We start from the raw sequence: 12,230 nt of genomic DNA, 5'->3' as shown, positions 1-12,230 counted from the left end.
CTTTATTGGCACCAAGGGGCCCTCGGGCGGGGGGAGTGAGGACATCTTTTACAGTAGAGCTGCTCTCCTGCATGGATTCACTGGGACGATGGAGGAGAAATAACGTGAGCAAATAATATGGAGCAGGCTTGTCAGAGACGAGACAAAGCCCACAGGCCGAGGGAGGAACTGAGTTGCATGCTGGTGGGTGATGGAGCTGTGGGGAAAAGCAGCATGATTATTAGCTACATCTTCAACGGATACAACAGCGAGTACAGGCAAACGGCTTTCGACGTCTTCACCGGTGAGTAAAGGTTACTTTGTTTTCTTGTTAACGATCAGCAGCTGCTTTCAAACATGAAAACATTTCATATTCCTGCTTGTCTCCCAAGGTTTGGTTCACGTGAACGGCGTCCCAACACGAATCAAACTGATCGACACAGCTGGACAGGTACATGTTCCACGCCATCATATTATGATTTATTCAACACCCAAGCTTTAGTCCTCCTGATCCTCATCTGTGATTGTGTGCTCTGTCAGGAGGAGTTTGGTCATCTACGGTCTCTGTGCTATGCCCACGTGGACGTCTTCATCCTCTGCTTCAGCCTCGTCAACCCTCGCTCCTTTGATAACGTCGCCTCCAAATGGATCCCACAGATCCGCGCAGGCAACCAAACCTCTCCAATAGTTCTGGTGGGAACGCAGTGTGACCTCAGGCACGACGTGGAGGTCCTGATTCACCTGCACCAGCAGCGAGGCACCAAACCAGTGCACTTCCGCCGAGCTAGAGGCCTGGCTCGCAGGATCCGAGCTCACGACTATGTGGAGTGTTCGGCGCTGACACAGCACAACCTCAAAGATGTGTTTGACTGTGCTGTGTCCGCCGCCATCATGCACAAGCGCACTGACACTCGATCTAAAAAGCAAAGTCTGCTCAAAGGACTCAAGGTGTTTTGTGTTTCTGGATGGAGGAAACTCTTTAGATACATCTGATGTAGTTGTATCATGCATTTTTTTACAGACCCTACAATCTCTGGGACCCTGTGAGAAATGTAACCTATTCTGCTCTTTTCCTCTCAATCCTTTCCTTTATGTGTTGTTTTTGTCTGTTGTTGTTGTTGTTGTGTTGTTCATATTTTTGTGTATGAGTCAAGGTTTTTGAAATAAAGGCACTGTTAGTGGCTGGATAAATGTAAAACAGTCACTTTTAGTGCCGCACTGGAAGATAACTGTCAGTGAGGAAATGGAGGGAAAACACAAAGTGCCATTTGGGACAAATGGTCACCTGCTGATGCTTTGAAGTGCTGTGTTTACAACACAAAAGCCATTTAATCTGGCTTGCAGAGTGTAAGCTCATCCTGAAGCATTTACAATTACCTTTAAAACCACAAACCAATCACAAATGAGATACTGAGATACAGTAGATACAATGGTGAGATACAGTTTAATTACTGATATGAAGTCATTTCAAAATAAACTCCATTTATTACACCTGAATGTATTCATCTGAATTTATTTGAGTTTTCTGAACAGCTTACACTTACACAATGATAATAATATTATTAACAATAATAATAATAATAATAATAATAATTATTATTATTATAATAGCATACATTTATATAGTGCCTTTCAAGTGCCTTTCGGGCTGTAACGATTTGTAACGATTATTTTCGTGATCGATTTATCTGGCGATTATTTTTTAAATTGAGTCCACAGACCAAAATGATTCAGTTTTTAATGATTTCTTTGTTATATGGAGCAACATATTCACATTTAAGAAGTATTATATAATAATATAATATAAAGTATTTGTATTATATTATAATTTATCATATTATTTTATATTATATTAACAGCAAAAACATTTGTGGAAAAAAACCCTGTAGCGAATACAAACCAAGGGTCGCAGAACTACGTTTCCCATCATGCAACTGCACTCCACCCTCTTTTGACCCTGTGACTGAAAATAATCTGATCAGCTGATCTGACCTGGCAACAAAATAACGTAGCTAGAGACGAAATCTGTCAGGGAGGGGGGGCTGAAGAACAAAACAATGACACGGCTCGGACGGATTCAAATATAAGTGACACTGTCAGAAAAAGGACTTTTAAACCGGACAACACGGATTCATCAAAGTCAAAGAGTCCACGTATGTCCTCAAACCTTGTGACGTCGACTACATTTTGTTTTTGTTGATATGTTGTGGCAGCTCATTTAACAGACCCGCAGGAGGCTAGCTGCCTGTTTGGACGGCTATGCATCTACAAGGCTCACTGCCTCTGTAATTACAGCTTTTATTTGGAAAAAAAGTTGAAAGTGTCCGTCAGAACCAGCTAGCTGTAAGCTAAGTATTGCTGCTTGGATGTCTTAAGAGTTTGCTAGCGAGCTTGTGAGGGTCAGTTTGCTAGTTAGCCTGTTGTTAGCATCAATAGTTGCACATTCATCTCCTCCAGGGAGAGTTAATCGTTTTGGTTGGTGCCATCTGCCCAGGTTTATGTCGTGTTCTATAATAGATTTAATCGCTAAGCTAAACTTAGATTTGTTTTTGGTGACATTGCAGCTAACTGCTAACTTACAACAACAACAATACACCAACAAGCTAACTGTTAATAGTAAAAAAAATAAGAAGATATCAGTTGTAAGACGTCTTTTCCAAGTTAATTGCCGTAGTATTGTATATATTATTATATGTTATATTATAATATACGTATTTTAATAAGACATTACTTGAACTGTAATAAGGTTTAAAATTTATATTTCATAATTTAGACATATAGTTAATGTTTCAGTCATTTAATTTTGTAATTTAGCATTTCAGGTACCGGTATAACCATATGTTGTGCAGTTTCCTTGATTCCTAACTGGAAATAGCTGGTGTTGTTGTCAAAGCTGTTCCATTAAGCTCTGCTCTGTATTTCACTTAACCTGGTAGGAAACGATGAATGGGCATGGCTCATCTTCAGAAAAAGGAGTAAACACTAATCTAATATGTCAAGAAAGTTATGCCTGTGGTGGCTCTGAGGAGGCTGCGTTTGAGTGCGATGACTGCAAAAGCCTGCAGTGTGTTCGTTGTGAGCTTGAGGTCCACAAACAGGAAGACTTGAAGAACCATACGCGGTTTCAGATAAGCCCCGGGCATGTCCCCCTGTGTGACAATTGCAAAGGAGCCAATGGAGACAATGGCAAACGCCACAGAGCTGTGGTCCGCTGCCAGAACTGCAAACTTAACTTGTGCCAAGAATGCCAGAAACGCACCCACAGTGGAAGCAGCAGGAAGAAACACCAGCTAACATCTTTTCCTCCACCACCTAAACCTGCAGAGGTCAACACTGTCCAAGCATCCATTCAGCCTGCTGTTGAAATAGTCGATGAAATCAAATCTCAGAGGGCAAAACTACTGGAGAAGGTGTCCAGTTTTCTCTTGGTCGATGAGAATGAGGAAATGCAGGTGAGTTGTACAAAGTTTTTACCATCAAAATACCAAATGTGTCATATACAGTGCTGTGCAAAATTCTTAAGGCTTTCTTGTTTTTATGCCTGTCAAATTCTGTGATCATTGGCATTTGAATTGGAATGATGTGACACACAACATGTGTCCAAGAATGTGTTGAATAAACCTAGCGGAATAGACCTTTTTCACAGCAGATCATTTTCAGGTTTTACCAGTGACCTTTATTAGAGTTCCATTCCAGTTTTAGGAGAGTCAGGGTTGTTGTTGTTCTAGTGTTAACTAGAACTGTTAATTTAACCTGTAGAAGCTGTTTCTGAAAACGTAGTTATTTTTAACGAGTTATTTCCCGTTATTTCTGGACTTGTTCCAATAAAGTGATTGAGGTGGCCTAAGAAGTTTGCACAGTACCTTGTCTGTGTGTTATTTGAAGAGTAAAGTGACTTTTCAGTTGAAAATTCTCCACATTTTCTCCAAAGGTAAAAGATGAAGCTTCATTTTTGAATACCCTGAGCTGTATCCCAGACCAGCTGCTGAAGGTGGTGTCCATCTTTGGTAACACGGGAGAGGGCAAATCTCACACCCTCAACCACACATTCTTTTTGGGGAGAGAGGTGTTCAAGACTTCTCCAACACAAGAATCGTGTACGGTGGGCGTGTGGACAGCCTTTGACCCCATCCACAAAGTAGTGGTCATCGATACGGAGGGCCTGCTTGGAAACAGTTCGAAACAGGGCCAGAGGACCCGTCTCTTACTGAAGGTGCTAGCCATCTCTGATTTTATTATCTACCGCACCCATGCCGACCGGCTTCACGATGATCTCTTCAAGTTCCTCGGCGACGCCTCGGATGCCTACTTGAAGCATTTCACCAAGGAGCTGAAGGCCACGACAGCACGCTGTGGGCTGGATGTTCCTCTGTCGACCCTGGGTCCTGCAGTTGTTATCTTCCATGAAACGGTTCACACTAAGTTGCTTGGCTCAGGTAAAGAATCTAAACATCTAATTTGCTGATACTAATGTGTGGTTAAGCAGCAGCATAGCACATTGTCAATGCTTGGAATGAGAGTAAACTACAGGTGTCTTTCAAGTTTTGACCGCTGGTTAAACAGTGCAGATAATTACAGGCTAAAGTAAACATTAGCATGCAGGGTTTCTCTTTGTTCTTCATCACCAGAGGGAACAGTCAGAATTCCAAATGTGAAGAAGATTGAACGTGAAGTTTGGTCTAAACAGAAAATGTTGTCAGTGAAGTTTTAGTCCAGTTGGCAGAACTCGCACGTCAACCAGTTATAAATTATGACTTAAAATTTACCTTATAACTTCCATGCAGCCACTGGTTTCTTGTGATATACTGGTTGCAGTGATATGGTTATCAATTTGGAGAGATCCGTGCAATTTGGTAAATTCCCCTGAGTGACTACATGTCTACTAGTACAACAGAATTACTGCTTTAATAACAGTAAACAACAATTAAATAACATATTTAGAACTAATTCAGTGCTTATAAGGGTGCAAAAAGAAGTATGGAACTATGGAAGATATGTTACAAACCAAATACACTTATGTGATGAGTTGCACAACAGATGTAGTAACAAGCTGCATGTGTTGGCTCCTGAGTATGCAGATTATATGTTGGATGGCTGACTATACAACATTCCCAACACTTTGGTATTTCATGAACACAGCAGTTTTTTTTTCTCTTGTTCTAAAAAAATAAATAAATAGGTACATTGAAGCACATTATTCTAACAAATATGTTCTATCTGCACCCCTTTATCTTTGCACTGTCATAGGTAAGTCGTCAGAGTCAGTAGACCGGCTGCTGTTGGAGCGCTTCAGGAAGGTTTCCCGTTTTCCCGAGGCCTTCAGCTCAGTCCATTACTGTGGCACGCAGACTCTCAACCCACCTACCGACTTCCATGGCCTACAGAACAAACTGGCGCAGCTCCTGGATAACAACGCTACCCGTTCCCCACGCACTCCTGTGGTTATCTTCAAAGCACTGCAGGTAGGGCTGTATGGATTCTGCATTGAATTTGTAGCTTTACGCTGCAGTTTTGCCATTCACTCACACACATTCGTAAATCGCATGTATATGCGTTGTTTTTATACCACATAACTACCACTTAAGGGGTTAAGTGTCTCACTCAGGTTCACATTGGAGCGGGGGACTGAACAACTAACCTTCTGGTTGTGAGACAACTGTATAAGATTTGTTTTTATCTGCTGGTTCTCTCTTGCAGGCACTGAGTGAGCGTTTCAGTGGCGAAGTATCTGGTGAGCTGGTGTCCCATAGCTGCTTCTTTCCTGATGAATACTTCACCTGCTCCATCCTGTGCCTCAGCTGTGGGTCAGTACTTGCCCTCATGTAACAATATATCCATAATTGTCCTAATCATAATTTTATCCTCTTGCTTATTTTAATTTTAATTTTTTTTTCCTTACTATAACGTAGGTCTGGCTGCAAGAACAGCATGAACCACATCGCAGAGGGCGTGTGCCACAAGGCAAAGCATCGCTGCCGTTACTCTCCTCAGTATGATAACCGCATTTACACCTGCAAGGTAAGAAGAGTCGTTCACTTGTGTGACTCAGACACACCTGAGAATTCTCTCTACACAACTGACTTTTATTAATCACTCTAACTGCATGGGTTTTCTCCTCAGGCTTGCTACGAGGGAGGAAAGGAAGTGGTAGTCGTCCCTAAGACCTCGGCTTCCTCAGACTCTCCGTGGATGGGCCTCGCCAAATACGCTTGGTCCGGGTGAGTAGCAGGAGAATTGGGTTAGGATTATGTTACCTTTTACAGAGCTTAATTTTTAGCACTGGTGTTCTGGACTCTGAGCTAAAATCTATCTAATCACACTGACCTATATATTCAGCAGCAAATAATACCTTAAATGTTTTCACAGAGACTTAGTTTTGCTTATTTGTGTGTGCGTTCAGGTATGTTATCGAATGCCCCAACTGTGGAGTGATCTATCGGAGTCGCCAGTACTGGTATGGGAACCAGGATCCTGTGGATACAGTCGTGCGCACTGAGATCCAGCACGTATGGCCAGGAGTAAGTGGAATAAGCTATAACAATTCTTGTGTTTGTCTCTCTGAAATCCTTTTTTTTTCTCTTTGTGATTTTCCAAGTACATAGCCTTAAAAAACAATAACAGTATTTCCCCGTAGCATAAAACCAAAATACAAAACACAGAAAGTCGGGGGGGTGCATAAATAAATAAAACTTAAAATATATGTACTTTTTCAAACAAATGACGGCTGTATAGGTTTAACACACACACACATGTCCATACTTTCCAAACGTTGTCCTTTTGCAAAGTTATTCTTCATTTCAGGTTTTAGTCATGACTTTCCTGCTGGCATTGCTTAAATCCCAAAACAAATGTCCATCCTGTCACATTTCCTGTGGGCAGGGTGCCAAAATACAAAGTCTCCAGTTTGGATAGAATATCCATTTGAAACACTTTTGGTCCCAAACTTTATGCCCCTCCCACCAGAAAGGCCAGAATATGTGATAATCGTTGTTAGCCTCACGATAGCTCTGGTCTGGATTAATATAAAACAACCTTCATTTTTCCATAAACATTCATCTTCTTCATCTTTGTGCAGTCGGACGGCTTCTTAAAGGACAATAACAACGCAGCACAGCGTCTTCTGGACGGAGTCAACCTAGTGGCTCAGTCTGTGACAGAGCTCAGCGTCAAGCCTGCCAAGGCCGTCACCTCTTGGCTGACGGATCAGATCGCTCCAGCCTACTGGAAACCCAACTCCCTCATCTTGGTAAGTGACACACAGTCCCACACCCGCCTGTAACAGCCAAGTCGACACTTCTGAGTGCAGAGGGATGTTTACTGTGTGTGGCGTGTCGGTGCATGCAGGTCACAAGACAAAACATGGATAGACTTTGACTGTATCCTCTAGTGGTCGTCCGCAGCTTCTCTTATTTATTTCCTTTTTTATCTTGGTACAAGGTGTGTCACCAGTGTCACGCAGTCTTCCAGGACAACGACACCAAGCATCACTGCCGTGCCTGTGGGGAAGGCTTATGCGATGGCTGCTCTTCCAAAGCCGCGCCCGTCCCCGAGAGAGGCTGGGGTCTTGACCCTGTCAGAGTCTGTGACGCCTGCTTCGAGCAGAGAGCCTCATGCGAAGGTATATACGCTCTCTGATGCGATCTCAAATGGCCTCCCGTTTTTTCATCTTTCAACCATCTGTGGGTTCAACTTTATATTTATTTTTTATATTTTCTTTTGCAGAGCGGCTTGAAACAGAGCCTGAGGAGGAGGAAGGTGGAATCCTGGCCAGGAAGGTTGGAGAGGTGGTCACTAATACCATAGGGGTTGTCGTGACTGCGATTGACATCCCACTCGGTGAGTGTTTACCCGCATCAGAGCACAAGGGTGTTGTTATGGAATAAATGACAGTAAATGTGAGTGTATGCATACGTTGCCCTCTTGTGGCCGAAGTGCATTGTACCTATTTATAGCTGAAATGAAAAGAAGTATTTTTGACCTCTCAAACATGTAATGCAGGAAAATGGAATGCCCTTATGGCCTACTTGATATAGACCTCAAGCAAATTGTTACCATAACTAAAAACAAAATCTTACTTATCTCCTGTTGAGTGATGCAGACTTGTAAATAGATTGTCAGGGAAGTATCCCCCACACGAATGTCATTTAAATATTTAAGTATATTTCACTAAGCAGACGTTTAAACGCAAATTGTACCTTTTTTAAACGTCTTACCACTAACTGTCCTTTTCACCGCTGTCAGCTCATCAGTGGTATTGACGTTTACAAGTTGCTGACATGACATTCGCGCACAACATCTAGGACACAAAAATACCTTTTGTTTTTATAACCGCTCACATGACACAGCTCTATCCTATAATTCAGGCTCTGTGGTGTGGAAGGAGTTTTTAAATGTCAACACCCCCGGTTATAAGTTATAACCCATATTTTATATATCGGTCATTATTTTATGTGCTTCTTTAGCTCACTTCAGTTTGTTTTTGTCAATCTTTATTCATTATTGTTAATACTAGGTATTATACTGTCACATAAGCTTACTGTAGATCTATATATAGTGGTAAAGCACATGCTAGATGAGCGTGTTTTTGATAACCTGATATGCTGCTGACGTTTTCCAAAAAAAAAAAACACCCTCCAAAAATACCCCCATATCAAGGTTTGCTCGAATCAAGACAAAATTAGCTTTCTTATTCTTGCACGGTAACTGGAGCTGAGTTCCACTGCATGCATGGCAGCAAAGCTAAGTTAAAGCAACGGTAACTAATCATTGGTACTGCTGCACCAATTCCAATGAAAGCAAACATTTGAGTGAGTGGTATCCGCCTCTATATTAAAGGAATATCTCAGCATGTCAGGGTTTTACAATACAGGTTTTACGAAGGTTTGTTTACCAGGCAAACACAGGAAACAGGAACTAAGGTCCAGGTATTAGATAGATTTAAATAAATAAGATATGACATGCTAATAATATGGGAGCTTCAGAGGCATGCAAAGAGAATAAGATTTACTTTGCACAGACTCAGGCAAGCTTCCTTTTAAAAAAAGTGGCTACAGTGTGTTGTAAATGTAAACATGCAAAGTGTTACTTTGTGTTCAAACTAATAAGGCCCCTGTTCAGACCTGATATTAACTGTCCTCAGTGATCCAATCACACGAGAACTGAGTGTAGTTAAATACACAATGACATCAAAATGATGTTTTTAAAGAATCCGTTTACTGTCAGTATGGTTGTCAGGAAAGCTTTTAACCTTTATCCTCCATGTGAGGGTCCCAGCTGACATAGGGTGAAAGGTGGGGCACAGCGTGGACATGTCACCAGTCCATCGCAGGGCAATTTAGAATGTAGCCCAAGGTTTTGAACCCTTGGTCTGTAGCACATTTTTCTGTGATTGGATCTGAGGGGGATGCGGTATGGATGTTAATACCAGGTCTGAACGGGCACTAACTGTGTGTACATGTGTGTACCGGACATTACATTGTAATGTGCTGGGTTCCACCCGTAGGTCTGGTGAAAGACGCGGCCCGTCCTGCTTACTGGGTGCCGGACCAGGACATCCTGTCCTGCCACAACTGCCAGCGCGAGTTCACTGCCAAACTGTCCAAGCATCACTGCCGCGCCTGTGGCCAGGGAGTGTGCGACGACTGCTCCCCAGAGCGCCGGCCGGTTCCGTCGCGGGGCTGGGATCATCCCGTGCGCGTGTGCACCAGCTGCAACCAGAAAGCGGGAGAACTTTAACAGGGATGGCCTTCCTTTCCTCAGAGAGCCAGAGAGAGAGAGAGAGAGAGAGAGAGAACCGACCACTCACACAGCTCGCAGTCTTATCACTGCTTTACCTCCGTTACACCAGTGGTTCTGCCTCGTATCTGTGGCAAGGAAGTTTTTAGTCGCATATATAGGACATTTAGCAGACTTGGGATTTCAGCGTTTCCTGTGGCCTTTGTAGAGCAGCCAGAACACACGAGTCGAGTGTGAAACCTATCCTTTCCACTCCGCGGTGACTCTTAATGACACAAATCCCACATTTTTACGTTCAATACAGCCATTCAGCTATTTTTCTACTCTCAGAAAATATTTTAACGAAAAGTGTATCATTTAAAGAATGCTAGATAGTTGAGAACCCCATGGGAGTTTGGCGTGATTAGTTTCCAGCAGTTTCTCTGACGTAGTGCGTGTAATGGCGAGGGAATCTATATCTGCAGGCTCCATTGCATGCTGTATTGCAACATTTTTGTTTTTGCACTAAGCCTTTTTTTCAGCTGTTATAGGCTGTAGCGTACCATGGCTAAAACCCAGATGTCCAGATTATCAAGAATTTCTGTCCCTAACTCATATCTAAGGTCTGGAAGAGAGTGAGTGGATATCTGGTGTGCCAAAAGTCATTCAGGTCAATGTGTCTGTGCTAGTGTAATGTCTTTATTTTATTTTTTGTTTAAATCATGTCATTTGTGGTCGTTAAAAAAAAAAAAAAAAGCATAGAAGCAATGTTAGAGGAGTGTAAATTTCATATGTTTAAAACTATTTATGTTCCGAAGAAAGAAAATTACTTACTCGTGGTATGCATGATAGCCTTTGAGAGATCCATGGCCTTTTATTTGTTCAGAGCACAGACTCCGAATAAACCTCACTTTTTATTATTGTTATTATTATTATTATTATTATTATTATTACTACTATTATTATTATTATTATTATACCAAGCAGCATTTTTAAGTGTGTACACATTCTCAAAAAACCTATGTCTCATGTTTCAATTGTTTTTTTTATGTTATTTTATGTTATCATATGTATGGATATGGTTTTGCTAAATGTGAAATATCTAAATTAGTCTTCAAACCAGTTTGATGTGTTACTACGTTCATGCCTCCAGGTCGTCCGTCTGACAGGATGATAACAAAGCTCACAGCTCATTTGAGTTGTTATAATATTGTATCATTTTTTTTGTTGTTTTTTTTTTTTTACATTAGTTGTACTGTACGGATATTTATATTCTTTTGTAGTTACCACATGTGAACGGAAACCTTTCCCCCCCATATTTAGTTTTTTTTCTGTCTGTCAACGTACACATTAAAAAACAGATGCTCAAACATAGCAATGACAGAATACCGGACCCATGTCAAGTGACTTGAGATTTAACTTGTCTGTTTTTTTGTTGTTGTTTTTTGGCTTGATTGAGTAGCAAGTCACATGATGGATATCATACAAAGCACAAAGTGATGCCTTTGAAACACACATGGTTGTATTTTATTTTTAAAAATAAGGGTAAAAAAAAAAAAAAGGGTCTTATGTTGTTAATGATTGTAAGCTTTGTAGATAAAGTGAACACTAATCTTTTGCTCCTTACCTGGAACTTTTTGGTTCTGCTGAGAGGAGATGTTGTTGTCTGCCTATCTCAAAATAGATTTATCTGTATGAATGTTGCATCACCCACACACACACACACACACACACACACACGCCGTCCTCTGAAATACTAATGTTGCACAGGATAGATTAGGGAATACATCATGTCAGATCACTTGTACAGGACTCCATTCTCATGCGAGTACGTGCGGTCTGTTGATCCTAATATTCTGCTGTGTGGTGGTGGTGGTGTCCTTTCTTTTCCTTTCTTTTCCTTTCTTTCTAGGCCGCGTGCCAATATGAACACTCCTCACCTACACACTATAAATCTAACAGGATCGACCGACTGGTGTTTTTAAAGAAAAAACTTGAAAACTGACTTGAAATGTTGGTGTGTGGATATGTGGCTGAAACTGATGGAAGATTTGCATATGATTAAAGGTGTATCTGGAGTTGCCTTCCTGTTTTTAAGTGTGTGTGTGAATGTGTTTTAAATCTTTAGTGTTCTGAGTGTGGGAGGGGGATGGATCGTGTGCATGCCTTTGTGTTATGAACCTTGCTTTCCACTCCTTCAGATAAAGTTGAGGGGGGGGAGTGAGACACTGTTTGCATGGTGCTTATCAATGGCAATACATTTTCTTTTTTCTTTTTTTTTTCTAATAAATAATTAAACCTGGCTTCCATGTTGATATCCTGTGCCACATGCACTGCGCTGACTCGCCACAGAGGGGGATTGCTCTTGGTTTGTATCCAAAGCTACAGTAAGAGTCTCTTTAAAAAAAAGTGCTGTTATTTTGCTCTGCACAATTTAAATACAAGGGAAAACCCTTTAAAATAATTTTGACAGTTTACCCCCATCAGGCCACGCCCTGTCCGGCTGTGCTGCGCCCCCATTGGCCCCGGATTTCGCC

General features: G+C 41.6%; 2 protein-coding genes across 3 annotated transcripts; both read left to right on the top strand.

Moving 5' to 3' along the window:
- On the top strand, positions 1-1,470 carry LOC131444932 (rho-related GTP-binding protein RhoV-like). The gene is made up of 3 exons (XM_058615652.1): positions 1-283; positions 372-430; positions 520-1,470. Exons 1-3 carry the CDS (start codon positions 118-120, stop codon positions 970-972), a joined length of 678 nt encoding a protein of 225 aa, XP_058471635.1. The 5' UTR covers positions 1-117; the 3' UTR covers positions 973-1,470.
- A 511-nt stretch (positions 1,471-1,981) lies between these two features.
- On the top strand, positions 1,982-11,771 carry LOC131445266 (zinc finger FYVE domain-containing protein 1-like). 2 transcript variants are annotated; one of them, XM_058616219.1, is made up of 12 exons: positions 1,982-2,132; positions 2,916-3,431; positions 3,911-4,415; positions 5,227-5,441; positions 5,677-5,783; positions 5,889-5,997; positions 6,100-6,197; positions 6,380-6,497; positions 7,055-7,225; positions 7,417-7,597; positions 7,702-7,815; positions 9,482-11,771. In XM_058616219.1, exons 2-12 carry the CDS (start codon positions 2,922-2,924, stop codon positions 9,712-9,714), a joined length of 2,361 nt encoding a protein of 786 aa, XP_058472202.1. In that variant the 5' UTR covers positions 1,982-2,132; positions 2,916-2,921; the 3' UTR covers positions 9,715-11,771. The 2 variants fall into 2 exon arrangements, with proteins under 2 accessions (XP_058472202.1, XP_058472201.1); XM_058616218.1 differs by having other exon boundaries at positions 1,986-2,322.
- Positions 11,772-12,230: the final 459 nt, after the last annotated feature.

Source organism: Solea solea, chromosome 18 (genome assembly GCF_958295425.1).
Source record: "Solea solea chromosome 18, fSolSol10.1, whole genome shotgun sequence".
In the NCBI taxonomy this organism is placed as follows: domain Eukaryota; kingdom Metazoa; phylum Chordata; class Actinopteri; order Pleuronectiformes; family Soleidae; genus Solea; species Solea solea.
Note: the sequence above shows the minus strand (reverse complement) of the source record. Positions and strands in the feature narration are given on the sequence as shown.

Excerpts from the sequence above, each read along its gene's own strand:
- LOC131445266 (XM_058616219.1), top strand. The coding sequence starts at position 2,922 with ATGAATGGGCATGGCTCATCTTCAGAAAAAGGAGTAAACACTAATCTA. Across the intron at positions 6,198-6,379 it reads GCCAAATACGCTTGGTCCGG|GTATGTTATCGAATGCCCCA; the intron begins GTGAGTAGCAGG and ends GTGTGCGTTCAG. Across the intron at positions 6,498-7,054 it reads TCCAGCACGTATGGCCAGGA|TCGGACGGCTTCTTAAAGGA; the intron begins GTAAGTGGAATA and ends ATCTTTGTGCAG.
- LOC131444932 (XM_058615652.1), top strand. The coding sequence starts at position 118 with ATGGAGCAGGCTTGTCAGAGACGAGACAAAGCCCACAGGCCGAGGGAG. Across the intron at positions 284-371 it reads GGCTTTCGACGTCTTCACCG|GTTTGGTTCACGTGAACGGC; the intron begins GTGAGTAAAGGT and ends TTGTCTCCCAAG. Across the intron at positions 431-519 it reads TGATCGACACAGCTGGACAG|GAGGAGTTTGGTCATCTACG; the intron begins GTACATGTTCCA and ends GTGCTCTGTCAG.